This window comes from Lacerta agilis, chromosome 2 (assembly GCF_009819535.1).
Source record: "Lacerta agilis isolate rLacAgi1 chromosome 2, rLacAgi1.pri, whole genome shotgun sequence".
NCBI classification, from domain to species: Eukaryota; Metazoa; Chordata; class Lepidosauria; order Squamata; family Lacertidae; genus Lacerta; species Lacerta agilis.
Window position 1 is genome coordinate 102510932 of NC_046313.1, and position 27263 is coordinate 102538194.

General features: G+C 44.9%; 1 protein-coding gene across 1 annotated transcript; it reads left to right on the plus strand.

Annotated features, from left to right (window-relative positions):
- On the plus strand, positions 1-11975 carry LOC117042335 (kyphoscoliosis peptidase-like). Its single transcript, XM_033141884.1, has 7 exons — positions 1-49; positions 2689-2771; positions 4894-5002; positions 6262-6379; positions 7539-7700; positions 9255-9440; positions 11240-11975. Exons 1-7 carry the CDS (start codon positions 1-3, stop codon positions 11340-11342), a joined length of 810 nt encoding a protein of 269 aa, XP_032997775.1. The 3' UTR covers positions 11343-11975.
- Positions 11976-27263: the final 15288 nt, after the last annotated feature.

Consider the following 27263-nt stretch of genomic DNA (forward strand, 5'->3'; position numbering starts at 1 on the left):
ATGGGAGGAGCACAAGCATCAACACTGCCTCGGGAAGAAGATCTGTATGGTAAATAGAAGTTCTTTCTTATGCTTATGTGTGGCTATTGATCTGGATCCTCTATGTCATCTGTAGGGAACCTTTGGCCCTCCGGATGTTGTGGGATGACAACACCTGTTAGTCCCAGCAAGCGTGGCCAGGGGTGATGGGAGTTGTAGTTCCCCAGCATCTGGAGGGCCAAAGATCCCCTACACCTGCTGCATATATTAATAGTACTTCTCTTAGTACTTAGCAGTGCTGCGTATCTTAGGAAATCATTTTACGAGCCCCTCACTCAACCACCCAGTGGTGTAGCTAGCCATTCGGGGGCCCAAGCCACCATGTCACTCCCAGGAGAGATGCGTGGCTCGGGCACGTTGCAGGCCCCACGGGAAGTGCTGCCCCCTGCAGTGTGGCACCCAGTGGCGCCCTCCCCCCTAGTTACACCTCTGCACCCACCTCTTGAGATATCCTGGGAATAAGGCTTGAATGGTAAAAATTAACTGCACTCAGTGTTATTTTTCTAGAAAAAGAGGTGCCAGAACTCACCACGAACGCTTCCCTTGTTCTTTTACAATGGCAGTGGCACCTACCTGAGAGGTGGCGGAACTCAGTTCCAGTGAGTTCTAGCTGGGGGGGGGAGCCCAGGCAGCACTATATTTTTTTCATCCAAGACTGGAGCTACCGTTAGGCCAAGTGAGGTGGCTCAGATGCTCCAGGGGGTTGAGGAGGAGGAGGAGAGTTTGGATTTGATATCCCGCTTTATCACTACCCGAAGGAGTCTCAAAGCGGCTAACATTCTCCTTTCCCTTCCTCCCACACAACAAGCACTCTGTGAGGTGAGTGGGGCTGAGAGACTTCAGAGAAGTGTGACTAGCCCAAGGTCACCCAGCAGCTGCATGTGGAGGAGCGGAGACGCAAACCCAGTTCACCATATTACAAGTCTACCGCTCTTAACCACTACACCACACTGGCTCTCACCACACTGGGAGCAGTGAGGTGTCAGAGAACAGATCATCGCATGCTATGCAGTCTGCCCTTCACCCTCAAAGTAAGCCTGTTCTACTCAGGCGTGCTGGAGAAAATCTGTCCCATCACCTGTGTTCGGGTTTCTGTAAGTGGAACGGGGCTTCAATATGTGGGTACATTTTCTCCCTCACCTCGAGCAGCCCCGTTTGTGTTATTGTTATGCTACCATTATAGTTCCTGAAATGAGCTTGCGGTTGGCGTTCTGTTGAATGCATATTGCAGAGGGATGCAGTGAAATTTGCAGCCGGGGTTAAGGGATGCCAGGCATTCCGATCAAAGCCAGATGTTTGGTGCGAAGAGGGCGTCTCTAAGGAGGTACCAGCTATTCCACCGGGAAGTGCAAACCATGCTATACACCTTGTGTACCGCGCTCAAAACGGTATTGCAAGATCAGATCAAAATCCTACCTGGTTCGGCATTCTCCCTCTCCTTCCTTCTCTCTGTGTCCTTTTAAGCAGAGCAACGCTGGTCACAGCTGAAGCGCCTCTACTCCCCTCTGCGGTATTTCACTTGGGGAGAAGCAGAAAAGGCTCCCCATCTCTGTTCCCTTTTGCTTCCCTGTATTCCAACCCTTTAAATCACATTATAGGTAGAGATGTAAAATTTCTGGAAATTTTGAAGCTTGGAAAAAACCCGTTTTTTTCAGAAAAAAACGAAAATTTTCGGAAAAATTGAAAAAAAATGCTACATTAGCACTTCCTTTTCCTTTCCAGATTGAAAGTCATTCTGTTACTTTAGAAACATAAACTGTAACTATGGACAATTTTAGTGGGCATAAAATTATCACAACTAGCATATTAAAAATACAGTGTATCCAAACAATTACCCGGTATTACAAACAGAATTTACTTTTAAAATAATATTTATTTGCATTTGTAACAAATGGAGCAACAATCTCCTTGGCTGTTTACTAGTTTATGTGGAACAACAACAAAAACTCCACAAAACAATTTTTAAGAATACAGAAGTAAGAATTATTCATATTTCCTCTCCACAGTATTTAAAAAAAACATTCTCATAAAAAGAACTGAAGAAGGAAGCGGGACTAAGTTTCAATGAATGGGCATGAAATTTAATCAGAATCATTTTCTGAGTTGTAATTAAGTATATACTTTCAGGCCCTTTTTGTTGCTCTATATTTTCTTCCAGTGCTTTGAGGCCTAGTGAAGAGGAACAGAACCAATGCATACCACACACATGCAAAAACAAAACTGAAACCTTTTTCTTGTCTGGTGACAACAGCACCTCCTAAAGGAAGAAATGTACTGTATCTTGTTCTTGCATTGGAGAGTTCAGTTTGTAACCTAGGACTTTCTTGTCCTCACAGAAATTAGAAGAATCTGATATACCATACATATTTTTTTAGAAATGATTTATAAAATATTTGAACCCCTTATCTTAAAATATTTTATTCATCATGTTAAAATAAAACATTCCATATTTTTCCTATTTTTCCTATTTTTCCAGGAGGGGGGGGACCAAAAAAAAAAGGCTTCAGGGGAAAAACGGGGGGGGGGGTGTCCCCCCCGAATTTTTCCGGGTTTTTTTTGGGGCCTTCACATCTCTAAATATATTTCTTCCTTTGCGCCCCCTCGCTTATCCCACTGTTTCTAGAATGACTTTTCCATGTTTGTTCCTAGATTATCCATGGGATAAATCCAATAAGAAATCAATACAAATAGACTTGGCAAAGTTTAAGGAACTGGATGCCTATGCACAGAAGGTATGCTGTCTCTTATTGCGGTATATGCAGCAAGGAATTTGCTACGATGCTGGGGTTTTTAGGTGCCTTTGGAATTTGAGTGGGCTTTCAAATGTCCTCCCCTGATAGGAGGCAATTACTTCTGTTCAGATGGAAGGTCCGAACTGGGAACATCAGGAGACCCTGCTTCTGTTTTTCAGAAAATTAACACAGTGGGGCACCTATTCAGATGGGCTGCACACCCCATGCATTTAAAGAACACCAACTCCCCAAAAGGACGATGGGAACTGTAGCTCAGTGTTTTTCAACCACTGTTCCGCGGCACACTAGTGTGCCGCGAGATGTTGCCTGGTGTGCCGTGGGAAAAATTGAAAAATTACTTTATATATAGTCAATATAGGCACAGAGTTATTTTTTTTAACATTTTCTAATGGTGGTGTGCCTCGTGATCTTTTTCATGAAACAAGTGTGCCTTTGCCCAAAAAAGGTTGAAAAACACTGCTGTAGCTTTCCCCTCACAGAGCTACAAATCCTAGAACCCTTAACAAACAACAGGATTCTCTTTCTCTCTCTCTCTCTCTGTGTGAATTAAATGCATGTATATACATCCATATTTAGCTATTTTGCAGCATCGCTTTGCTTACTGCTTTGCTTTTAAAATTTAGGAGACAGCTCAAAAGTCAATTCAGAGGAGAGCTAGCAACCGTAGGCAATACGGTATGAAATGGTTTGTCTGACTCTTCTCTCTTTCACAAAGTCACTTTCGATCGTATTTATACTACAGACTGAAATTGATTTGGTAGTTATTTCCTCTCCTCAGGAAACTTCGAGTACTGTACTTCTTTGAACAAGGCTAGCAGTCATTAACAGAAAATCCTTAGTGCCCTTGCCAAACCACAACTCCCAGGAATCTCTGGGGGGACTCGACAGAATTAAACTGGCATAAAATTAATATACTGGTGCAGTAATCAGCCCTGGATTCCCCCCCAGTGCTGTCAAGTGACAACAGTAGGGCCGGCTCAGGATCCAGGGTTGCCTTGGTCCCTCACCCTCCCTGCCCCCCCCCGCTACTTCCACCCACCCAAAGGTGCAATGGGGGAACTCTGCACTTGTGCGGGGACATTGGCAAAGAGGATTTGGGTTTCAGCTGAGGATTGTGGAAATAACATGCCTGTGAGCCCTGGAAAAAGGAACGGTTAATCATGCTTCTCCCTTCAGAACAACTCCGCCCCCCCCAAGGGTACATTTTTGGCAAATATAATAAATTGTTTGACTGCTCAGTCAAGTAAAACACATACACTTAATCGATTAACTGTGCAACCCTGAGCGTTTTTACAAAGCCCCAGTGAATTCAGCAAGAGACATGTAGGATTGCACCCTAAAATTTCTTTAAACAAGTAGACTTAGGTAGAAGAAAGCAACTGGTACCCAGGGGTGGAGCGAGGGGGGCGTAGGGGGCGGTCTGCCCCCGGTACTGCCCTGTGGGAGGGTGACACTCCCTGGCTCACTCCTCACCTCCATGCCACGGCTCTACCCGCCCAGGGAGCACAGCCAGTGGCAAAAAAAGCACTGAAAGGGGGAGGGAAAGGAGAGCAAAGCAGGCGCAGCTCTCTTCCCCCCCCCTTTCAGTGCTTTTTTTGCCACTGAGCTCCCTGGATGGGTGGAGCCATGGCATGGAGGCGAGGGGCGGGCCAGCGAGGAGGGGCGTCACCACCCCTCCTCGCTGTCCCACCCCTTGCCTCCATGCCGCGGCTCCACCCAGGGAGCCCAGCGGCGAAAAAAAAGCCATTAAAAAAGCAAAGGAAGCAGCCACCAGCCGAGCAAGAGCTGCTGCTGCTGCTTTCCTTTCCTCTTTTGTCAAGGTCTTTTTTCAGTGCTGGCCAAGCGGAGTTGCGGTGCGTAGGTGAGGGGCGGGCCAGACGTCACACTTGTGGCTGGCATGACGCCCCTCCTTGCTGGCCCGCCCCTCTCCTCTGTGGCTCTGCCCGGCTAGCATCTTATTTTAATAATTTCAATGTGGGGTGTGTGTGTGTGTGACAATTTTTTTTTGCCCCTGGGTAACAATTTACCTTGCTACGCCCTTGCTGGTACCCCCCTCCTCCATATTAACTGCTTCCAAATCTATTTACCTTCTGTGAAACAGGTGAATGTCAGGAATAGCGTGGAAAACCTGGTGAGTGTCTTGCTCAAAAAAGCACACGGGGACCTGGAGAAGGTCCGAGCCATTTGGATGTGGATTTGCCATCATATAGGTAGGTGGGGGTGCCACCTTTTGGCATACTTGAGCCCCCTTGCCTCTGACAACTTCCGGTATTAAAAGATTAGCCTTTGTCACTGCCCTGCGCCCATGAATCCAGCTCTGTAGTAGCAGAGTTCTTTAGCAGACATCCGGTCCAGTGATTGCCAGCCGAGGAAGATGGATACATTAGGTCATATCAAACCAAGTTATATTCAGAGTAGACCGGCTGAAATCAATGGATGTAAGTAACTCACAGACATTAAATTCAATGGGTCTACTCTGAGCATGGGTTATTTGCAGCTGACTCGGGCTTTCTAACTATTTCATAGCTAGTCATGTCAGTTCCACATTTGCACAATGGACTCTGGATTGTAACCCGTGTCGATCAGTGATTTGGTGTTTGGCTCTCACAGAGCTTGATTGGGAAACTCAGAAGGGATCAGGAGGTGTTCACTGATAACAGAAACCACTGGGTTAAAGCTGACTGAAAGTCCAGAGGTAGCATTGTTATCGATTTACGAAGGGGTGGAAGGTTCGCAGGGTATGAAGGACTCGCTCACAAATTTATTGGCAGCTTCACAAATAGTTATAGCTAGGAAATGGAAGGGGCAAGCAGAATATAAAATGGAAGAATGGTATGGAGAGGTGTGGGATACAGCTGTTAATGATAAATTAACACGTGCCATTAAGGTAAGATGGGGAATATGCAGGAGAAATGATTTTGAGGAGATATGGAGGGTGTTTGTAGAATTTGTACTGTTAAAACGGGAAGGGGTCAAACCATCGCAAGAGGTGTTGAAATTTTGGGAGGTTGGATAGTTACAATGGAATGGTCTCGGTGGTGGGGGTGCACATTTTTTCCCTTATTCATTTATGATTATTACTTTCTCAAAATAAAATAAAGGTTGACAGCACAGGGGGTGGGGGAAGGAGGTGTTCATTCAGGCCCCTGTCTCCAGACTCCTAATCCTTGCACCAGTGTGCATTTTTATTTGGCAACAAGACCCTGGATCTACACAAAGCACCTCTCTGGCAGATTTGCGAGTGCTTTCCAGACTTTCTCTTTTGAGGTGCGATTCAATCACATACGGGCAAATTCATGTCATGCAATTAAAAGTTCATTCGGAGCTCTTGCGAGGCAAGCCACCCCACCCCACCCATTCAGATTTTTGCAACAAGGAAAGAGATTGAGAAACACGCTGGGAAATGTGGGGAAGTGTTGCCACCCCACAAGCAAATCAGAATGGGTGCTCATTGTCTTTATTTCTACAGAATATGACGTGGAAGGCTGCTATAACCTGGGCAAGGTGTCTTTTAAGCCAGCTGATGTTCTTCAGTCAGGAAAGGCTATTTGCGGTGGATATGCTCGACTCTTTCAAGAAATGTGCAGGTAACTTCTATTGGCTCCAGCCATCATGGCAAGTGGTTGTTACTTGGCTGTAGCGATAGGAGATCTGGAGAGCCACAGGTTCCCCACCCCTTGCCCTAGGCAGCTATCTCCACACATAGGCGCGATCAACTCGCACGTGACAGCGCTCGGAAATAAGTAAACAAATAGATTCTAAGCAGGAAATGGCAGGAGAGAGCTGGAGAGTCCTCATGGCTCACAAATAGACCCTCCCCAGAACCCAAAGAGGACTTCAGTAGGGGTGGAGGAAGCCCCAAAGAGAACGGAGGGACAGTGGGGCTTTGTTTAGGCTGCTCAGCCTCCCCACCTAGCAGCTGACACACGTCACAGCGTGGCAGCTGCTGCTGCTTTTCCACGGGTCCTCCATCCAGCTCCAGAGCTTCAACTCTAGCTGAACATTTTTAAGTGTGTGCTCCCTACTTACAAAGGGACGCGGGTGGCGCTGTGGTCTAAACCTGGCAGTTTGAAAGCATGTCAAAGTGCAAGTAGATAAATAGGTACCACTCTGGCAGGAAGGCGAACGGCGTTTCTGTGTGCTGCTCTGGTTTCGGTGTTACGTTGCGGAGCGGAGCGGATGAACACCAGCTCTCTCGGCCTGTAAAGCGAGATGAGCACCGCAACCCAAGAGTCGTCTGCGACAGGACTTAACTGTCAGGGGTACTTTACCTTTACCCTTACACAATTTTTGCTTATGCGCATGGGGTTCCAGAACGTAACCTACCACGTAAGTGGGGGAATGCCCGCACTGTGGATGATCCTGAAGCAAAGTTGCATATATAGGGTTGCATTGAATTGAGTAGATCCATTGGGATCAATAGACTTAAAAATTACTTGAATTTAATGGGTCTCTTCCCTATGTGACTTAGTTCCTCATTCACACTTACTTTTGCTCTGTGCTTTATAGGCACAGGTCCTGGCTTTCCAGGTCCGTGTCCAAATGTTATTGTTGTTGTTTCGTCCCAGGAAAACTTGTGTTTTCCTGCCAAATTGGAGCAAATGACAATCTGTGGGGAACCTGATTGCCGTTCTCTCTGACCCAGCAAAATGAAGAGCGGCCACTCCAGCCTATCAAAGCAGTGAAAGCAACCACTTGTCCTCTTGGTAGCAACAGTGTTCCTGAATACCTTCCTTCCCCTCTCAGTATTGCAGGGATACAGTGCGAGTATTTGCGAGGCATCTCCAAAATAAAGGGGAAGAGCAGCCATGCCTGGAATGCTGTTCGCGTTGATGGAAGGTGGCATCTCTTAGACTGCACCTGGGGAAGTGGAACTGTGGATGCTGCTGTTGGCAAGTTCACTTTCAGGTACGTTGTTAGGCAGTAGAAAGACCAGGCAGTGCGTGGGACTCACTGAGGGTATAGTAGAAGAAGAAGAGTTTGGATTTGATACCCCGCTTTATCACTACCCGAAGGAGTCTCCAAGCGGCTAACATTCTCCTTTCCCTTCCTCCCCCACAACAAACACTCTGTGAGGTGAGTGGGGCTGAGAGACTTCAAAGAAGTGTGACTAGCCCAAGGTCACCCAGCAGCTGCATGTGGAGGAGCGGGGAAGCGAACCCGGTTCACCAGATTACGAGTCCACCGCTCTTAACCACTACACCACACTGGCTTTCACGGTTAACTTCATTTGCTTTCAGGTGGTTTTGTTTTGCTTGGACCACTTGCGATTTGATGGCCACGGGGCTGATTAATGTAAGCAAGTGAAATAAGAATGCAGCAGCTAGACTGGTGGCTGGGAGCAGCCGCCGAGACCACATAACACCGGTCTTGAAAGACCTACATTGGCTCCCAGTCCATTTCCAAGCACAATTCAAAGTGTTGGTGCTGACCTCTAAAGCCCTAAACAGCCTTGGCCCAGTATACCTGAAGGAGTGTCTCCACCCCCATCGTTCAGCCCAGACACTGAGGTCCAGCGCCGAGGGACTTCTGGTGGTTCCTTCACTGCGAGAAGTGAGGTTACAGGGAACCAGGCAGAGGGCCTTCTCGGTAGTGGCGCCCGCCCTGTGGAACACCCTCCCATCAGATGTCAAGGAAATACAACAACTATCTGACTTTTAGAAGACATCTGAAGGCAGCCCTGTTTAGGGAAGTTTTTAAAGTTTGAAGTTTTATTCTGTTTTTAATGTTGTGTTGAAAGCCGAGTGGCTGGGGAGGCCTGGCCAGATGGGTGGGGTATTATTATTATTATTATTATTATTATTATTATTATTATTATTATATGTTGTTGTTATCATTATTATTAAGCCATGGGCATGGAATGTCATGATGGCAGGGAAATTAAGTAAAGTCCACTTACCATCTATTTATCCTCTTTGAACAGTTCTGGAGTGTTATGCTTATTCTGGGCTACATGTGTAAAATCTGGGGATTCTGGAGGCTGGATTATTGCAACACGGCACCTTCCTCAACCAGATGCCCTCCAGCTGCTCTGGATTACCACTCTGTTTGCCTGTTTGGCCCTGGTGCCGATTTAGGCATTATTATGAAATACTGCGAGGGAAACGGGAGGCCTAGGGCTTGCTGGTCAGAAGGTTGGCTGTTCGAATCCCTGCGACAGGGTGAGCTTCTGTTGCTCGGTCCCTGCTCCTGCCAACTTAGCAGTTCGAAAGCACAAAGTGCAAGTAGATAAATAGGTACTGCTCCGGTGGGAAGGTAAACGGCGTTTCTGTGCGCTGCTCTGGTTCGCCAGAAGCGGCTTAGTCATGCTGGCCACATGACCTGGAAGCTGTACACCAGCTCCCTCGGCCAATAAAGCGAGATGAGCGGCGCAACCCCAGAGTCGTCCGCGACTGGACCTAATGGACAGGAGTCCCTTTACCTTTACGAACTACTGCACTGTTGCACCTTCTCCTTTTGCAGGTACGATGAGTTTTACTTCCTTACCCACCCCGCTCTGTTTATTAAGGAGCACTTCCCTGATGACCCCAAGTGGCAGCTTCTGAGACAGACGGTGACACTGGAGGAATTTGCACAACAGCATGATCTTGACTTAAATACACCAGGACTGACCATCGCATTCATCAGAACATCAACCACTGAAAATGGGTAAAGTCAATTAGAAGCATCTGTTGTGTTCCCTTTGACTATCACAGTTACATTCACAATCAATCTATTTCAAAGCGGAAATGCCACATAGCACAAGCTGTTACTTCAGTGTATATAACAGGGATGGAGAACCAGAGGCCCTTTCAGAGCTCCTGGACTACAACTTATCCAGAATGTGGCAGCTAGACTGGTGACTGGGAGCGGCCACCGAGACCACATAACACCGGTCTTGAAAGACCTACATTGGCTCCCAGTATGTTTCCGAGCACAATTCAAAGTGTTGGTGCTGACCTTTAAAGCCCTAAACGGCCTCGGTCCAGTATACCTGAAGGAGCGTCTCCACCCCCATCGTTCAGCCCGGACACTGAGATCCAGCGCTGAGGGCCTTCTGGCGGTTGTCTCATTGTGAGAAGTGAGGCTACAGGGAACCAGGCAGAGGGCCTTCTCGGTAGTGGCTCCCGCCCTGTGGAACGCCCTCCCATCAGATGTCAAAGGAATAAACAACTATCTGATGTTTAGAAGACATCTGAAGGCAGCCCTGTTTAGGGAAGTTTTTTAATGACTGATGTTTTATTGTATTTTATTCTCCTGTTGTAAGCCACCCAGGGTGGCTGGGTAAACCTGGCCGCATGGGCGGGGTACAAGTATATTATTATTATTATTATTATTATTATTATTATTATTATCTCCCATCATCCCTATCATGTAGTTGATGGGACATATGAATTCAGCAACATCTGGGGGAAATCAGATTGGCAAAGGCTGGTTTAGCACATCATCCCAGACTCTCAACTGTGGTTAACGTTATAAAGTTATAGAGTATAATTATTATAGAGTTGGAAGGGACCCCAAGCGTCATCTAGCCTAACCCCCAGCAATGCAGGATTATTATTTTTTGGCCCGTGCGAGGCTCAAACCCACGACCCTGAGATTAAGAGTTTAAACAAGCTAGCTGGATAAGCCATGGTTTAAAGATGGCTTATCAAACCAATCAACCGTGGTTAACAGTAAGCACAGTTCATCAGATTTGGGTGAGGCAACAAGCTGTGGTTAAGCCTAACCAGGATGTAGTTTCCAAACTCTTCACAGCTTGTGTAGAGGGGGGAGGTGGGGAATGTGTGAGCCCATGGCTTGCTTTGGCTCAATCCCAGCATGCTAAACCATGGTTTCACTTGACACCTGAACTGGGTCTGCAAGTATTCCATGCTCAACCTTAGATACCTTTCAGTAGCACCTTAGAGACCAACTAAGTTTGTTCTTGGTATGAGCTTTCGTGTGCATGCACACTTCTTCAGATACACTGAAACAGAAGTCACCAGAAGTCACTTCTGTTTCAGTGTATCTGAAGAAGTGTATCAACAGAAGTCACTTCTGTTTCAGTGTATCTGAAGAAGTGTATCAACAGAAGTCACTTCTGTTTCAGTGTATCTGAAGAAGTGTGCATGCACACGAAAGCTCATACCAAGAACAAACTCAGTTGGTCTCTAAGGTGCTACTGGAAAGAATTTTTTATTTTGTTTCGACTATGGCAGACCAACACGGCTACCCACCTGTAACTTCTTCAGATACACTTGTTCACATATCTGAAGAAGTGTGCATGCACACGAAAGCTCATACCAAGAACAAACTTAGTTGGTCTCTAAGGTGCTACTGGAAGGAATTTTTTTATTTTATTTTGTCTTGACTATGGCAGACCAACACGGCTACCTACCTGTAACTTAGATACCTTCATTTGTTTGCCCCTATTGCTGATTTAGAAAGTGTTGCTAAATACTGCACTATTGACCTTTCTTTTTCAGGTACTTCCTCGCCCGTCTTGTTCTGATTATTAGCACTTCCCAGTTGATCCTAAACGTGCAGCTTCTGAAGCAGACATCTGCACCTGCAGCAGCTCGAACGTAATCCACCTACCGTGTAATTTGATATCCTTCGAGGATAGTCACTTGGCATCACTGCTAAACTGACCATGGTTTTGATGCACAGGGTTTTGGCTTGATTCATTGTTTACATACACAAAGTTTCAAAAAGTGAAAAAAATAAATATAACATGATCCTTGTTTCAATGAGCTTTGAAATATATGCTAAAATCGATTGCAGTAGCTATTTACAAATTTACAGTATAACAAAGAAATCGGGGGGACGTTCCAGGATTTCTTTTTAAAGGCCATATCAAAAAATGAGTAAAGTGGGAACCCCTAGATTGATTTTGAAAAGCAGATAATGAAAGGGTACAATTAATGTTTAGCCATAAACTTGTTCATATAAAAGTGTGTGGAACTCCCCCCCCAAAAAATCATTTGATTTCCAGACTTTCAGAACTTATATCCTTTACAGCACAGCAACACAAATCATTAGCATTTTATCCACCATATTCTTGAGACACCCTAATGTGGCCCATTCACATAAAGTAGTAGCAGATTTTTTTTAATATAGCAAACAGTAAATAAAAAGAGTACAATCCATAAATTGGTGCAAACCTTTGAGGTTTGCCTTTGATTTCCCAGTGTGTTTGTAAAATGCAATAAAGTTTCACTGCTCTCCTGCAAACGTGTCCTTGTGTTTCGTTCCTCTTGCTCGATTCAGTTGTTTAATATGTGGCAATCCAACAAAATCACAGTCATACTTTGGATCCTGAACGCCTTGCAAGTTGAACGTTTTGGCTCCCAAACAAACGCAAGTGAGTGTTCTGGTTTGCGAACCTTATTTGGAAGCCGAATGTCCGATGTGGCTTCCGCAGCTTCCGATTGGCTGCAGGAGCTTACTGCAACCAATAGGAAGCTGTGCCTTGCTTTCCGAATGTTTTGGAAGTCAAATGGACTTCCGGAACGGATTCCTTTCGACTTCCGAGGTACGGCTGTACCTACAGCATGATCACATCTTATGTGCAGAGGCATATCTAGGGGTTATCTATGTAGAGGTGAAGAAGAAAAAGAAGAAGAGTTTGGATTTGATATCCCGCTTTTCACTACCCGAAGGAGTCTCCAAGCGGCTAACATTCTCCTTTCCCTTCCTCCCCCACAACAAACACTCTGTGAGGTGAGTGGGGCTGAGAGACTTCAGAGAAGTGTGACTAGCCCAAGGTCACCAAGCAGCTGCATGTGGAGGAGCGGAGACGCGAACCCGGTTCCCCAGATTATGAGTCTGCCGCTCTTAACCACTACACCACACTGGCTCTCAGGGGTCATGTCCTGAAAACTGCTGCTCCTTAGGGGTCTAAAACAGATACATTTTTACTTAGCTTTAACACATTGTTACAACTGTTATATTAAAGCACAGAGCAACAGGGACAGAAGGAACCAAGAGAGAAGCAATGACTGGCTTCACCGTTTTTCCCACATCACGGTTTTTTACATAGCACTTGCACACATTGTGATGTATCACCATGATTAATATTATGACACTGTTACCACGATGTAGACTTTGAACTTGTTCCCCCCCCCAAATGTATTGATATATTGCCCAGCCTTAAAGTATGTGTGTGCGCTCTGTGCAAAAATCACCATGAGGGGGAAACCATGAAGCCAGCTAGTGCATCTACACAGCTCCATCCTGATTTCAGACATTGTGATATATCGGTACATTGCAAGATTTAGCTGGTGATCTATCACGATTTTGAAAACCAGGTAACATCCAAGCCCCCCCCCCCTGTTATTCTTCAAAAAGAATTTGACAAAGTTTGCTGAAGTAAGTGGTTTAAAAGTGTGAGTGTGGATTCAGAAAAGAGGGGAAATGTTTCCCTACAACACGTAACTTATCAGTTTTGGTGAAAGGTGTCAACTTTGAGAGAAAGCAGTATTATTTGTGATGGTTAAGAAATGTTTTAACGGCGAACTTAAGCGCAGAGACCTTACTATAACACTGCTACAGTGGTACCTCTGGTTGTGAACGGGATCTGTTCTGGAGGTCCAGCCGCATCCCGAGGAATTCGCAACCGGAGAACCGCTTCTGCACATGCCATATGGGCCACAGTAAAAGGTAAAGGGACCCCTGACCATTAGGTCCAGTTGCGGACGTCTCTGGGGTTGCGGCGCTCATCTCGCTTTACTGGCCAACGTTTGTCTGCAGACAGCTTCCGGGTCATGTGGCCAGCATGGCTAAGCCGTTTCTGGCAAACCAGAGCAGCGAACGGAAACGCCATTTACCTTCCCACCAGAGTGGTACCTATTTATCTACTTGCACTTTGACGTGCTTTCTAACTGCTAGGTTGGCAGGAGCAGGGACCGAGCAGTGGGAGCTCACCCCGTCACAGGGATTCGAACCACCAACCTTCTGATCAGCAAGCCTTAGGCCCAGTGGTTTAACCCACAGTGCCACCCGTGTCCCTATGGGCCACAGTAGTGGCATACACAAATAACCTTTTTTGACACCTGGGAATTTCCATTTGAATTATCCCCAACGAAAAGGACTCTGGTTGTTGTTTTTTAAGTACTTTTAAACATTTTTTTCAATTCATTGTAAAACATTTCCCAATACTCTTTCACCCTTTTACAGGTCCACCACATATGAAAAAAATTTTTTTCAAGAATAATACAACTCTAGAGTTGGAAGGGACCACAAGGATCATCTAGTCCAACCCCCTCCAATGCAGGAATCTTTTGCCCAACGTGGGGCTTGAACCCACAGCCCTCAGGTTAAGAGTCTCATGCTCTACTGACTGAACTATCATACCATTGTTTATGGTAGCACATTTTGTTTAAGATGGTTAAAGTGCAGCACTAAAGCTCCTGTAACTCCAATGCAAAGGTGTATTTTTCTTTAAAGATAAGTCAAATCAGAATTTCAGGAAAGTTTGACTCACAGCACAAATATACACAGAAAATAATAAAGTGTCAAACTAGCTAAGGTTAGTACACTATTTCTTGCAACCCCCAAGTGTTTGGTTTAACAATTCAGTTCTGAAAAGCAGGCAACCCCAGAAGCAGGAGAGAAAGGGTAAAACCTACCTATAGGGTAAAATTTGTGATATACCCCTTCTGCTGCACAAGGATAGCCCACGTCCATTCTCCCACCATTGTGAAGGCAAGAAAACTGGGATCTTCCAAAACTAATCAGAGGACAGGAAGCCATGACAGGCCCAGCTGCAAGATGTTCCTAGTTAACAATGGGCAGGTGTCCTTGAGCCTCTGGTACCAGGCTCAAGATAAGGAGCTGTAAATCCCCAGGCAGCTGGCAGTTAATACACGAGACACTAAGTTCCCAGAAGCTCTGACACTTCCCAGAAACCTCATCTGCCTACGAACCTAAGTTGGACTCCATCCACCCCCCACCAAAGAGCCCACAAGGAAACGGTCCAAACTCAAACAGAACCATCCAAATTGATAAGTAACATGTAGCAGGATTTTACAAAATCCTGGCAACCTTCAGAGGTGAATTTTTGTATCTCTAGATCAAGGACACTCCAGCGTTTCCCATTCAGCCTGTGAGGCTGTTTGGGACAAGCCATAGCCATCCACCTTACATTTGGGTGTAGGTGGCGCTGTGGGGCCTAGTAGAGAAATATAAATTCTGCACTTTTCTAAACCATTGTTGTTGTTTAGTTGTTTAGTCGTGTCCGACTCTTCGTGACCCCATGGACCAGAGCACGCCAGACACTCCTGTCTTCCACTGCCTCCCGCAGTTTGGTCAGACTCATGTTGCTAGCTTCGAGAACACTGTCCAACCATCTCATCCTCTCTCGTCCCCTTCTCCTTGTGCCTTCAATCTTTCCCAACATCAGGGTTTTTTCCAGGGAGTCTTCTCTTCTCATGAGGTGGCCAAAGTATTGGAGCCTCAGCTTCAGGATCTGTCCTTCCATTGAGCACTCAGGCCTGATTTCCTTCAGAATGGATAGGTTTGATCTTCTTGCAGTCCATGGGTTTATGGAGCACCACAAACCATACCAAGGTTGAATAACCTAAAAAAAAAATGTAACTACTAATAGTTACACATAGTTAACATGTTTTATTGTTCTAAGCTCATCTGATTTTGTTCCTAACAGAATATTCCATTTGTCATCTCACCAAACGAGAAAGCTGAACTATGAATACAGTTAAAGGTCATTAAACTATTCTCTGTTTTCTTGGGGAGGGCTTTAGCTGAATTTTAAGGGGAGGGGGGAGGATAGAGCAATTCCAAGTCATTTCACACATCGCAGTTCTGATTGTTTTACTCGAGTGTAAAATGCCATTTTGAAAAGCTGTAGCCAGATAATGAAACTTTGGGGTATTAGATTTAAAAATATACACTATGTATGAAAAATGAGTCTGTCAGTTGACTTTTTCATGCGATTACCCTATAATCTATCTGGGAGAGGAGGAGGAGGAGGAGGAGGAGGAGGAGGAGGAGGAGTACTGGGACATCTGCTGTCACTGTGGTTCCCCCGAGAACTTCTGCACATTCCAGTGCTGTTTTGCCAAAACATGTTATGCTTTCATTTTTGTTTTGGCTTCCTGGGTGCTTTCCATCACTCTTATCATAATGCCAAAGTCTCCCTTATCTAAATGTGTGCAAGAAGGGCGATGCAGCTTCTGCGAAAGAGATGCAGATGTCGCTTTGCGTCATCTGTCTTGATCCATTAAGGCTGCTCTACTGTGTTCATGAGACATGCTTGGACAGGATAGCTATGTGGGGCTCACAGGGCCCAGATAATAATAATAATAATAATAATAATAATAATAATAATAATAAATTATTTGTACCCCAGCCACTCTGGGCGGCCTCCAACAGATATTAAAATACATTAAAATACCACAGGTTAAAAACTTCCCTAAACAGGGCTGCCTTCAGGTATTTTCTCAATGTCAGATAGTTATTTAAAGGTATTATATATATTTCACTGCCGAGGGAGGGTGGCACTCTGCACATGCTCAGGCACTCGCTTGTTTACTATGACGAGCACGAGAGCTGCCGTAAGTGGAAGCTCCACGGATGGTACCTCTAAACACCAGGCACAAAAGGCAAAGTGTGGGACAGATGCCAGACCTCTGAGCCCTTCCTCACAAAAGCCGAGAGGCGGACTGCTAGGGACTGTTGGATAGAAAATGCTGAGCTAGTCTGATGCAGCAAGGCAGTTCCTATGTTTACACATCCCAGGGCTGAACCTTGCAGTCAAAACAGTTTAGAAATAAACCCTGAGGAGGAGGAGGAGGAGGTATGCAAACTTGCCATTTTTGGTGCACATACAAAAAGTGTAAGGGAGGCAGGTTCACCAGTTACAGTTACAATTCTCTCTTTTCCGGTCTTCCATTGCCCCACATCTGTCTCTTCGCCTCCATCCAGAATCGGACTGGATCAGAGAGCAGAAACCCGTCACGGCTAGCATTGTGATTTCCATGGTGGCCCAACCAGATGCCTCTGGGAAATCGACAAGCACAGACATGAAGGCACTATTCTCCCTGTCCTTGTAACTCAGGGCAGTCCTAGCTTGTATACAGGGCCAGATTTAGGTCTGATGAGGCCCGAAGCTACTGACGGTAATGGGGCCATTTATATGCCCAGCTGTCCTTTTGTCAACAAGAAATTGTTCTGATGTGATGGTGAGTACATGAACTTTTCATTGTATAATTGAATTTTATTGGATATTGAATTTATATCTGTAGTGAAGTTGATGGTTTGTATTGTTGTTACCAAAGAAAAGTCCAGACCTTGAGGAAACCGTCGGTGAAACGGGAAGTTGGAAGCTAGCCACCCGTCGGGAGAACACACCCACATGTTGGAGGGATTCTGAAGCACCTTCCCCAACATTGTGAGATTGGACTTTCGTGTCTGATAGACATTTTCTATACCATCTTCATCATTATATTGAACATTTATGGCACTTTGTATTTTTGCACGTTGTAGTAGCACTTTATATCAGCACTTTGATGATTCAGAGCATATATAGGTTTGCCTTTGATGGAATATTTATAAACGTCCTTTGCATTACGACATTGTCAGTTTAGTTTTCATATTTATGCCATTCCTCCAGTTATTTACACGGTTTTGTATATTTATTTGAAGAACAAGAAATTGTGGCTGTTTTTTTGTGTTGAACATATGCTACGTGGTAATTTATGGACCTAATAAACGTTGCTGTATGTAGGTTTCATTTTATTTGTTTTTTATCTCATATTTTGAAAATGTACATCCAGGTTTTTTCCCCCTTTAGATTTTTTGGGGCCCCCAAGAGAGTGGGGCCCTAAGCTATAGCTTGTTTAGCTTATATGTAAATATGGCACTGCTTGTATACAGTGGACGCTTGGGTTGCGAACGTGATCCATGCGGGAGGCACGTTCACAACCCGCAGCGTTCACAACCTGCAGCACCACTTCTGCGCATGCGCGGGTCGTGATTCGGTACTTCTGCGCATGCGCAAGTGCCAAAACCCGGAAGTAACCTGTTCCAGTACTTCTGGGTTCGGTACGAGTGCAACCCGAAAAAACGTAACCCACAGTGATCACAACCTGAGGTATGACTGTACTAGGGGCTGCCTAGACTAGCCGATCCAATAGCAATCCAATATTGTGCCCTATACAGTGGTACCTCTGGTTAAGTACTTAATTCGTTCCGGAGGTCCGTTCTTAACCTGAAACTGTTCTTAACCTGAAGCACCACTTTAGCTAATGGGGCCTCCCGCTGCCGCTGCGCCGCCAGAGCACGATTTCTGTTCTTATCCTGAAGCAAAGTTCTTAACCTGAAGCATTATTTCTGGGTTAGCGGAGTTCTTAACCTGAAGCGTATGTAACCTGAAGCGTATGTAACCTGAAGCGTATGTAACCCGAGGTACCACTGTATTTCTAAGCAGTGAAAAGTTCTGGAGCACCAATATGGGGAGAAAGGGCACCAGGAGTAGGCGCGGGGGGGGGGGGGTGCGGCTTGTAAACTGGCCACATATGGTTGATCTGTTTGGACTGAGATCAAGTCATACTCAACCGGCATACCTCTGTTTTTGACGTTTCGTTCTTTGCTTGAATTCCCAGAAACCCAGAATTCCCCCTCACTCTTTAAACTGAAAGCAAAAGCATTTCCTCCACCCTCTACAGATTATGTAATAGCTTAAGAAATCATTTACCTCGAGAGAAACAGACACTCCTGCAGCAATACCCAATCTTCAAAGTTGAACAACCATCACCTGGACGTCCTCACTGAGCATCTACGCCAAAAGGTAAGCAGAGCATCCCACTTTGTTTGGGTCCCTTACAAAAACAGCATTTGTGAGATGAAACAACTAACTTCACGAATGAGATACCTACTTAATGGTAACTGGCAAATTTTGCAGGCTGGCATTCTAGGGCAGTTGCCTTGGAGGAAACTTCCCTGTCACAGAATGACAGTACACTTCTCTACTTAATGAGGTCAAGACGAACAAGTGAAATGTTGAGGGCTAGTAACTTGTGGGCTTATTTGCAAAGCTACAGTAGGCCCTGCAGTATTTTCAGGACAGTGGCTAAGTTTAGCTTTGTAACCAGGAATTCCTAGAGGTCTCTCCTAAAGCAAAGACACATAGAATTGTGCTGTTCCTTTGTAAGAAAAATAAATAATAATCTTTTGTTATGGCTTTGTCTGTCCCCCAAATATGATGGGGGAAATTCATTCTGGGGCTCAGCCCTAATACATGTTTATTGTACTATATGCAAAGGGGTTTTTTGATCATGCCTATTTAGGACTTTCTGAGGACTGAAAAACCCTGAGTTTAAAGGGTAAAAGGTCCAGAGAACACTTGGGTAGGCAGTTCATGGGGAGACAGGGTGATGCAGATCAACTCTAGACTGCAAATTCTGCTGTGGTGCAGGCAAGTCCTAAGTTCATAGCGTGGACACAGCCCTTCCTGTGGTTTCCAACCAGGAACCAAATGCAAAAAGTGGGATAGATGTCAGGACTTCCATCTCTCTGATCATGTGACACTCTTCCTTAAATCCCTACATTGGAAGGAAATTCCCATGGGGGAAATAAAAAGCTATTGTTTCTCTCTAACATTTCCTGGTACCTTTAAAATCAAAGCCAGAGTTGCCATCCGATTGGTGCATGTTAAGGTCACTCTTTTAAAACAGCAAATACGTACAAACTAGGAGGACGAACTCTCAGCCCCTCGCTTGAATATTCCAACCTGCCGGTCCTTCTCTCCTGCCTGCTTTACAGACTCAAATGGGTTAGTCGTTTGTGTCAGAAAGGAATCGTACCTTGGAATCTGTTCCGGAAGTCTGTTCAACTTCCAAAACATCCAGAAACCAAGATGTGGCTTCCGATTGGCTGCAGGAAGCTCCTGCAGCCAAACGGAAGCCACTCCGGATGTTTGGCTTCCAAAGGACGTTTGCAAACCTGAACACTCACTTCCATGTTTGCGGCGTTCGGGAGCCAAAATGTACGAGTGCCAAGGCGTTCGGCTTCCAAGGTACGACTGCAGTTCTTTAAAGGAGGCTTGGAATCTCCAGCAGAGTCACCTGAGCACCCCTGACTAATTACAATTCTGACCAATCACTAAGACGAGGATGGGGAACCTGTCACCCTCCAGAGGTTATTGGACTGCAACTCCCATCATCCCTTTGCCAAGTTTGAAGGGCCTAATAGGAGTCCAGCAACCTCAGGAGGGCCCCAGGTTCCCCACCACTGCTATAAGGGCAGCTATGGCAGTCACACCGGCATAAAAATAAAATATCGGGGACGGGCAATCTGTGGCCATACAGATGGTGTTGTCCTCCCATCAGTCTCAGCCAGCATGGCTAATGGTCAGGGACGACGGGAGTTGCAATATATGTTTTAACGTACATATTGTCTCATCCCAAGAATAACCATTTTGTGGCCTTTCAAGATGAAAGGAGAACAAGGATCAACTCTGTCCCAGAAACAATCTGATGAGAAATCGTTACCGATGGACTTGATGCAGTTTAAGGAACTGGATGCCCATGCATTGAAGGTATGCTGTCTCTTATTGTGATATATACAGTGTGGAATTATACTCTTGTAAGGAATCGGCGGGTGGCGCTGTGGGTTGAACCACAGAGCCTAGGGCTTGCTGATCAGAAGGTTGGCGGTTCGAATCCCTGCGACGGGGTGAGCTCCCGTTGCTCGGTCCCAGCAACTGCCAACCTAGCAGTTTGAAAGCACGTCAAAGTGCAAGTAGATAAATAGGTACTGCTCCAGTGGAAGGTAAATGGTGTTTCCGTGCACTGCTCTGGTTCGCCAGAAGCGACTTAGTCATGCTGGCCACATGACCCGGAAGCTGTATGCCAGCTCCCTTGGCAGTAACGCGAGATGAGCGCCGCAACCCCAGAGTCGGACATGACTGGACCTAATGGTCAGGGGTTCCTTTACCATTACCTTTTTAAGGAATCTGCTAGAATGCTGAGGGTTTTTCTTCCCCCCATGTGGATTTGGAATTTGATAGTACAGTGGTATGTTGGTTCTCGAACGTAATCCGTTCCGGAGGTCCGTTCGACTTCCGAAACGTTCGAAAACTAAGGCGCGGCTTCCAATTGGCGCAGGCGCCCCAGAAACAATAGCCAACAACCACATCGGACATTCAGCTTCCAAAAAAGGTTTGCAAACCAAAGCATTTACTTCTGGGTTTGCGGTGTTTGGGTTCCAATTTGTTTGTCAACTGAGCCATTCGAGAACCAAGGTTCTACTCTACCTTCAAGTGTCCTCTCCTGATAGGAGGCAACTTCTTCTGTTGGGAAACCTTCTGAGTCACACAAGACCATGCTCCTGTCTTGCACACGTTCTAACACAATAGGGCACCTGTTTACATGTGTACAAACCCATGCACCCAAGAAAAAGGAAAGCTTAAGCATCCTTCAGGGGCAAGTTTTCAAATTTAAGAAATTAATTGATCAATCAATCAGCTAAAACACATACATTTAATTGGACCAACTGTGCAACACTGAGCAGTTTTACTCAGAAGCTCCACTGAGTTCAGCAAGACCCCACATTTTCTTTAAACAAGTGTCAGGCCTATATAGAAAAAAAGGAACTGGATACTGCTTATTCATGTTTACTGCTCCTGAATCTATTTCCCCTTTGTGAAACAGGTGAATGTCAAGGATAGCATGGAAAACTTGGTGAGTGTCTTGCTCGAAAAAGCCCACAGTGACCTGGAGAAAGTGAGAGCCATTTGGATGTGGATTTGCCATCATATTGGTAGGTGGGGGGGGGGGGGCGGTGCCATATTTTGCATGTTGGAGTCCCCTTGTCTCTAATCAGCTCCCAGAATTTAAAGATAAGCCTATATCACAGGCAGGGCCGGATTTAGGTTTGATGAGGCCCTAAGCTACTGAAGGTAATGGGGTCCTTTATACTGTATGTCCTGCTGTCCTTTGTCAACAACAAATTGTCACTGTTTTTTGTGTTGAATATATGCTACATGGCAATTTATGGACCTAATAGGTATCTAAAGCCATTTGCACATAACAAAATATGTATTTTATCAAAGTAATTGTTGAACTGAAATACAATTAAGAAGTATATTAATAGTGAAATACAATTAAGAAGAAGTATATTAATAGTGAAGGCAAGAAGGCAGATCGCCGAAGAATTGATGCTTTTGAATTATGGTGCTGGAGGAGACTCTTGAGAGTCCCATGGACTGCAAGAAGATCAAACCTATCCATTCTCAAGGAAATCGGCCCTGACTGCTCACTAGAAGGACAGATCCTGAAGTTGAGGCTCCAGTACTTTGGCCACCTCATGAGAAGAGAAGACTCCCTGGAAAAGACCCTGATGTTGGGAAAGATGGAGGGCACAAGGAGAAGGGGACGACAGAGGATGAGATGGCTAGACAGTGTTCTCGAAGCTACTAACATGAGTTTGGCCAAACTGCGAGAGGCAGTGGAGGATAGGCGTGCCTGGCGTGCTCTGGTCCATGGGGTCACGAAGAGTCGGACACGACTGAACGACTGAACAACAACATATTAATAGTGAAATACAATTAAGAAGAAGTATATTAATAGTGAAATAATTATTCAGCTCTAACTTAAAATGATTTTTTTTCCATAACAAACTTAATACAGTAATGCAAACACATTGGCGTTTGGCGATAACAAAAGTTCCTTTAGAAACACAATTTACAAAGACTCATAACCTAGTCTCTAGAAACTTGCTATAACAGGAAATAATAATAGGTGTAAATATATGATGCAAACTACTAATAATTATAAATAGCAGAATGTAGGCACCCTATATATAGAAATGAACAAACCAGTGATATTTTAGGGAGCAGGCTAGCAGGCGGGGCCCATCACTTACATCTTAGGAGCCTACACAACACAAAACACTGTTGCTGTATGTAGGTTTTATTTTATTTGCTTTTTATCTTATATTTTGGAAATATACATCCAGTTGTGGTTTTTCCTTTAATTTTTTTGCGCCCCCCCCCCGAGAGTGGGGTGCTATACTATACAGTGGTACCACTGGTTATGAATTTAATTTGTTCAGGAGGTCCGTTCTTAACCTGAAACTGTTCTTAACCTGAGGTACCACTTTAGCTAATGGGGCCTCCCGCTGCCGCCGCGTGATTTCTGTTCTCATCCTGAAGCAAAGTTCTTAACCCAAGGTTTTATTTCTGGGTTAGTGGAGTCTGTAACTTGAAGCGTCTGTAACCTGAAGCGTCTGTAACCCGAGGTACCACTGTAGCTTGTTTCGCTTATACGTAAATCCGGCACTGATCAAACTCAGTCCTGCCCGCATGAATCCAGATCTCTAACAGATATCTCTAGCAGATATCCAGTCACACATTGGGCTCTGGTGGCCAACAAAGGAAGATGCATCTAGACTTTCACTTGTCCTGTTGCTTTCCCCCGGGGAAACCTATTACTGCTGAATCAGAGCAAACGCCTATTGGGTTTTCTACTGAATGATGTTTGCTCTGATTTAAAGAGTGGGCTTTCCCAGGGAAAGTAGCGGGGGAAACAGAAAGCCATTCAGATCCATGCTTCCTAGGCATGGGATAAGACAAGCAGAAGTGTGGAATAGCCCTTTGTGTGAGGTTGTTGCAGCCCCTAATTCTCTGTGCATTGCAGACTCGGCGGGGGCGACATTTCACAAGTGTCTTTGTCTCTCCAGAATATGATGTGGAAGGCTACCGTAACAGAGATAAGGCGTTTTATAAGCCAGCCGACGTCCTTCAGTCAGGAAAGGCTATTTGTGGTGGATATGCTCGACTCTTTGAAGAAATGTGCAGGTAAATCCTATTGCCCACAGCCATCATGGGAAGCAATTGTTACTTGGCAAGGATGATGGGAGTTCTAGAGCAGGCTTCCTCAATCTCAGCCCACCAGGTGTTTTGAGACTACAATTCCCATCATCCCTGACCACTGGTCATGCTAGCTAGGGATCATGGGAGTTGTAGGCCAAAAACATCTGGAGCGACAAGATTGAGGAAGCCTGATCTAGAGAACACCCCACTATTTTATACTGTGAATGCTGTTGAAGTAAAAATGCATATGTACGGTTGTATCAAGTTGGAGTAGATTCATTGAATTTAATGGAGAATGACAAACTTTATTTTAATGGGTCTCTTCCACACATGACTTAGTGGGATGATAATACTAATACTAATAAATACTAATAAATACTTATAAATACTAATAAATACTAATATACTAAATAATAATAATAATAATAATAATAATAATAATAATAATAATTTCAGTCAAAAAAGTAGTGAAAGCAACCAAAATCCCTTGACTTCTTCCTCTTCTTCTTCTTCTTCTTCACCTGCGATCACTTGTAGATGAGTAAGATTGTCTTCCATAAACACAGTTTTAACAATGAGTCCGTAAGTGACTGTGGAGGCCAATTCTGAATCCACACGTCCTTCCACAGTGGGGACATTGGTTTGCGGGCAGGAGTTAGTTGATCATGGTGAGGGTTTGCCAAGCGTGCCTTCCTCTTAGCACGTTTCTCCCTTGCGTCCTGAGTTCGAGTGTCTTCAAAGCCCACGACGCCTTTGGTAAAGGCTGTTCTCCAACTGGAGCCCTCGCAGGCCAGTGTTTCCCAGCTGTCGGTGTTTATACTACATTTTTTTTAGATATGCCTTGAGAGAGTCTTTAAACCTCTTTTGTTGACCACCGCGGTGCATGACGCTTTCAAACTATGACAACTATGGGGTTCCTGAATGTATTTCTTTATCCCTCAGAATTGCAGGGATACAATGCAAATATTTGGCAGGCAGCTGTGAAAGCGACGACTTTAAAGGGAAGAGCCGCCATGCCTGGAATGCTGTTAATCTTGATGGAAAGTGGCATCTTTTGGACTGCACATGGGCAAGTGGTTATGTGGATGACTCTTATACCAAGTTCACTTTCAGGTATGTTGTTAGACGACAGAAGGCCCAGTCAGAGTGTGGGACACAAGTATAGTTTGCTTCCTTTGCTTTCAGAGGTTGGTTTTTTTCATCCATCATGTTTTAGAATGTTTTATTTGATGGCCAGGGGGCTGATGATAATAAGAATTAAGCCATTGGCATTGAAGTATCTTGGAGGCAGCAAAATTAAGTAAACACCAACGATCTATTTATCTTTTTGAATGGTTCTGGAATATAATGATTATCCTAGGCTACATATGTGTAAAAAATAATAATGTAAAGGACCCCTTTACGGTTAAGTCCAGGCAAAGGCGACTATGGGGTTGCGGCGTTCATCTTGCTTTCAGGCCGAGGGAGCTGGCGTTTGCCCACAGACAGTTTTCTGGGTCATGTGGCCAGCATGATTAAACCACTTCTGGCACAATGGGACACGGTGAGGGAAACAAGAGTGCATGGAAACGCTGTTTACCTTCCCGTCACAGCAGTACCTATTTATCTACTTGCACTGGTGTGCTTTTGAACTGCTAGGTTGGCAGGAGCTGGGACAGTGCAACAGGAACTCACCCTGTCGCAGGGATTCGAACCACCGACCTTCTGATCGGCAAGCCCAAGAGGCTCGGTGGTTTAGACCACGGTGCCACCCGTGTAGGACTAGGAAATCCTGTAGGGTAGGTCATTGCAACACAGCAGCCCTCCTTAAACCAGTGTCCTCCAGCTCTTTTGGACTACGTGCTAGATGGGATTTTCCCCACATGGATTTGGAATTTGATAGTAAACCCACCATGCTAGGTGACGTTCAGCAACACCTGGAGGGAATTGATAAGCCATGGTTTGAAGATGGCTTGTCAAACAAACGATAGTTAACATTAAACACTGTTTGTCAGATTTAGGTGAGACAACAAGCTGTGGTTAGAAGCTAGCTTCCAAGTTTTTACAGCTGCGGGGGGAACAAGGGTGTAGGGACAATGGAAGAAGGGTGGTTGGGCCAAGTTAGTACAAGACCTGCTAGCCTAAAAAAACACACCCTATCAACAGATATTTTTGTATTCCCTGGAGTTAAAAGACTGCTCAGGGATTAGATTTATAAACAGGAAAATGAGCAAGACATATCTTTAATCCATATTTCAAAATTCTCCCATTGGTACTGTTTGCTGAAATCTCACCGCACCAGAGGTCAATACTTCACTCTATGTGGGGCTGCCCTTGAGACTGACCCAGAAACTCCAGTGGGTGCAGAATGCCGCGGTGAGACTCCTTACGGGGTCCCTGCCCCTGGATCACATTCACCTAGTGCTATACCAGCTGTGCTGGCTCCTGGTGGAGTACTGGGTTAGGTTTAAGGGGCTGGATTTAACCTTTAAAGCCCTATACAGTGGTGCCTCACAAGACGAAATTAATTCGTTCCGCTAGTGCTGTCGTATAGCGGAAATTTCGTCTTGCGAAGCACGGTCGGAGGAAGCACGGCTTTACGACAAAAACCCCCCGCAAAAAAGGGTAGGGCGTGTGTTAAGCTGGTGCTCACTAGGGCTCATTCTCAACATCCTAAAACTATGATTTTGCTTGACTTCTGAACAGGTCCTAGAATTATTCCAGCCTCATCCTTAGATAAGCTTTGCCTTTTTGACCGTGATGCTGATTTAGGAAATGTTTTCAAATAAGGCACTATTTCTCCTTTTGCAGATATAAGGAGTTTTACTTCCTCACCAGTCCTGCTCTGTTTAGGAAGAATCACTTCCCTGATGAGGATGAGTGGCAGCTGCTGAAGCAGAAATTGACACCTGAAGCAGCTTGAATGTAATGGAATTTGCTGCCAAGGAGTGTGGTGGAGTCTCCTTCTTTGGAGGTCTTTAAGCAGAGGCTTGACAGTATTTGCAATTACAAAATCTCGATACAAATATTATTAAAATAATAACAACAATTGTAACCATGAGTGATGGCCTTTCAAATAAAGTTTCTCAAGCCAAAAGCGAGAATGTCACGTTTAAATGTGTGTTGTGTTTTTAAACATAGTTTTAGTAGGTTGGCAACCCTAATAAAGCAGAAGCGCTAGGGCCAGCTTGTGTTTTTGGCAATCTAGTAAGGTAAAGCTAGGGAAGTAATTATGGCAGTCCTAAAAATAGGTTTAAATGACACACATGACAACACATTTATGCTAGGTAAGTTGCACATTGTGGAGTTATGTTGATGAAAAGAAATAGTGCATGTAAAACACATTTCAGGCAGCATCTCATCACATTTCTTAACGCTAAGAACCTCAAAGAAGAGAATAAAGTTAAAATATATGGCTTTTTTCTTTTCATTTGTGTGTGTGTGTGTGTGTGTGTGTGTGTGTGTGTGTATTTGTGACAAGCATAACATGCTAAACTCTGATAAGTTTTATTGTTGTAAACTCATCTGATTTTGTTCCTCACATTACTCACATGCAGGGCACCAAACCCAGAAATAGCCCTAAAATGTCATAAAGACTTCACAAAAAGGAGTGGAAAAGGCTTACTGTATATTCTGGCGTATAAGACTACTTTCTAATCCAGGAAAATCTTCTCAAAAGTCTGGGGTCGTTTTATATG

What these genes read in the sequence shown, in the direction of transcription:
- LOC117042335 (XM_033141884.1), top strand. Translation starts at nt 1, where the DNA reads ATGGGAGGAGCACAAGCATCAACACTGCCTCGGGAAGAAGATCTGTAT. An exon ending in TCGGGAAGAAGATCTGTATG is followed by an intron (nt 50 to 2,688) that starts GTAAATAGAAGT and finishes GTTTGTTCCTAG; the next exon opens with ATTATCCATGGGATAAATCC. An exon ending in CTCTTTCAAGAAATGTGCAG is followed by an intron (nt 6,380 to 7,538) that starts GTAACTTCTATT and finishes TTCCCCTCTCAG; the next exon opens with TATTGCAGGGATACAGTGCG.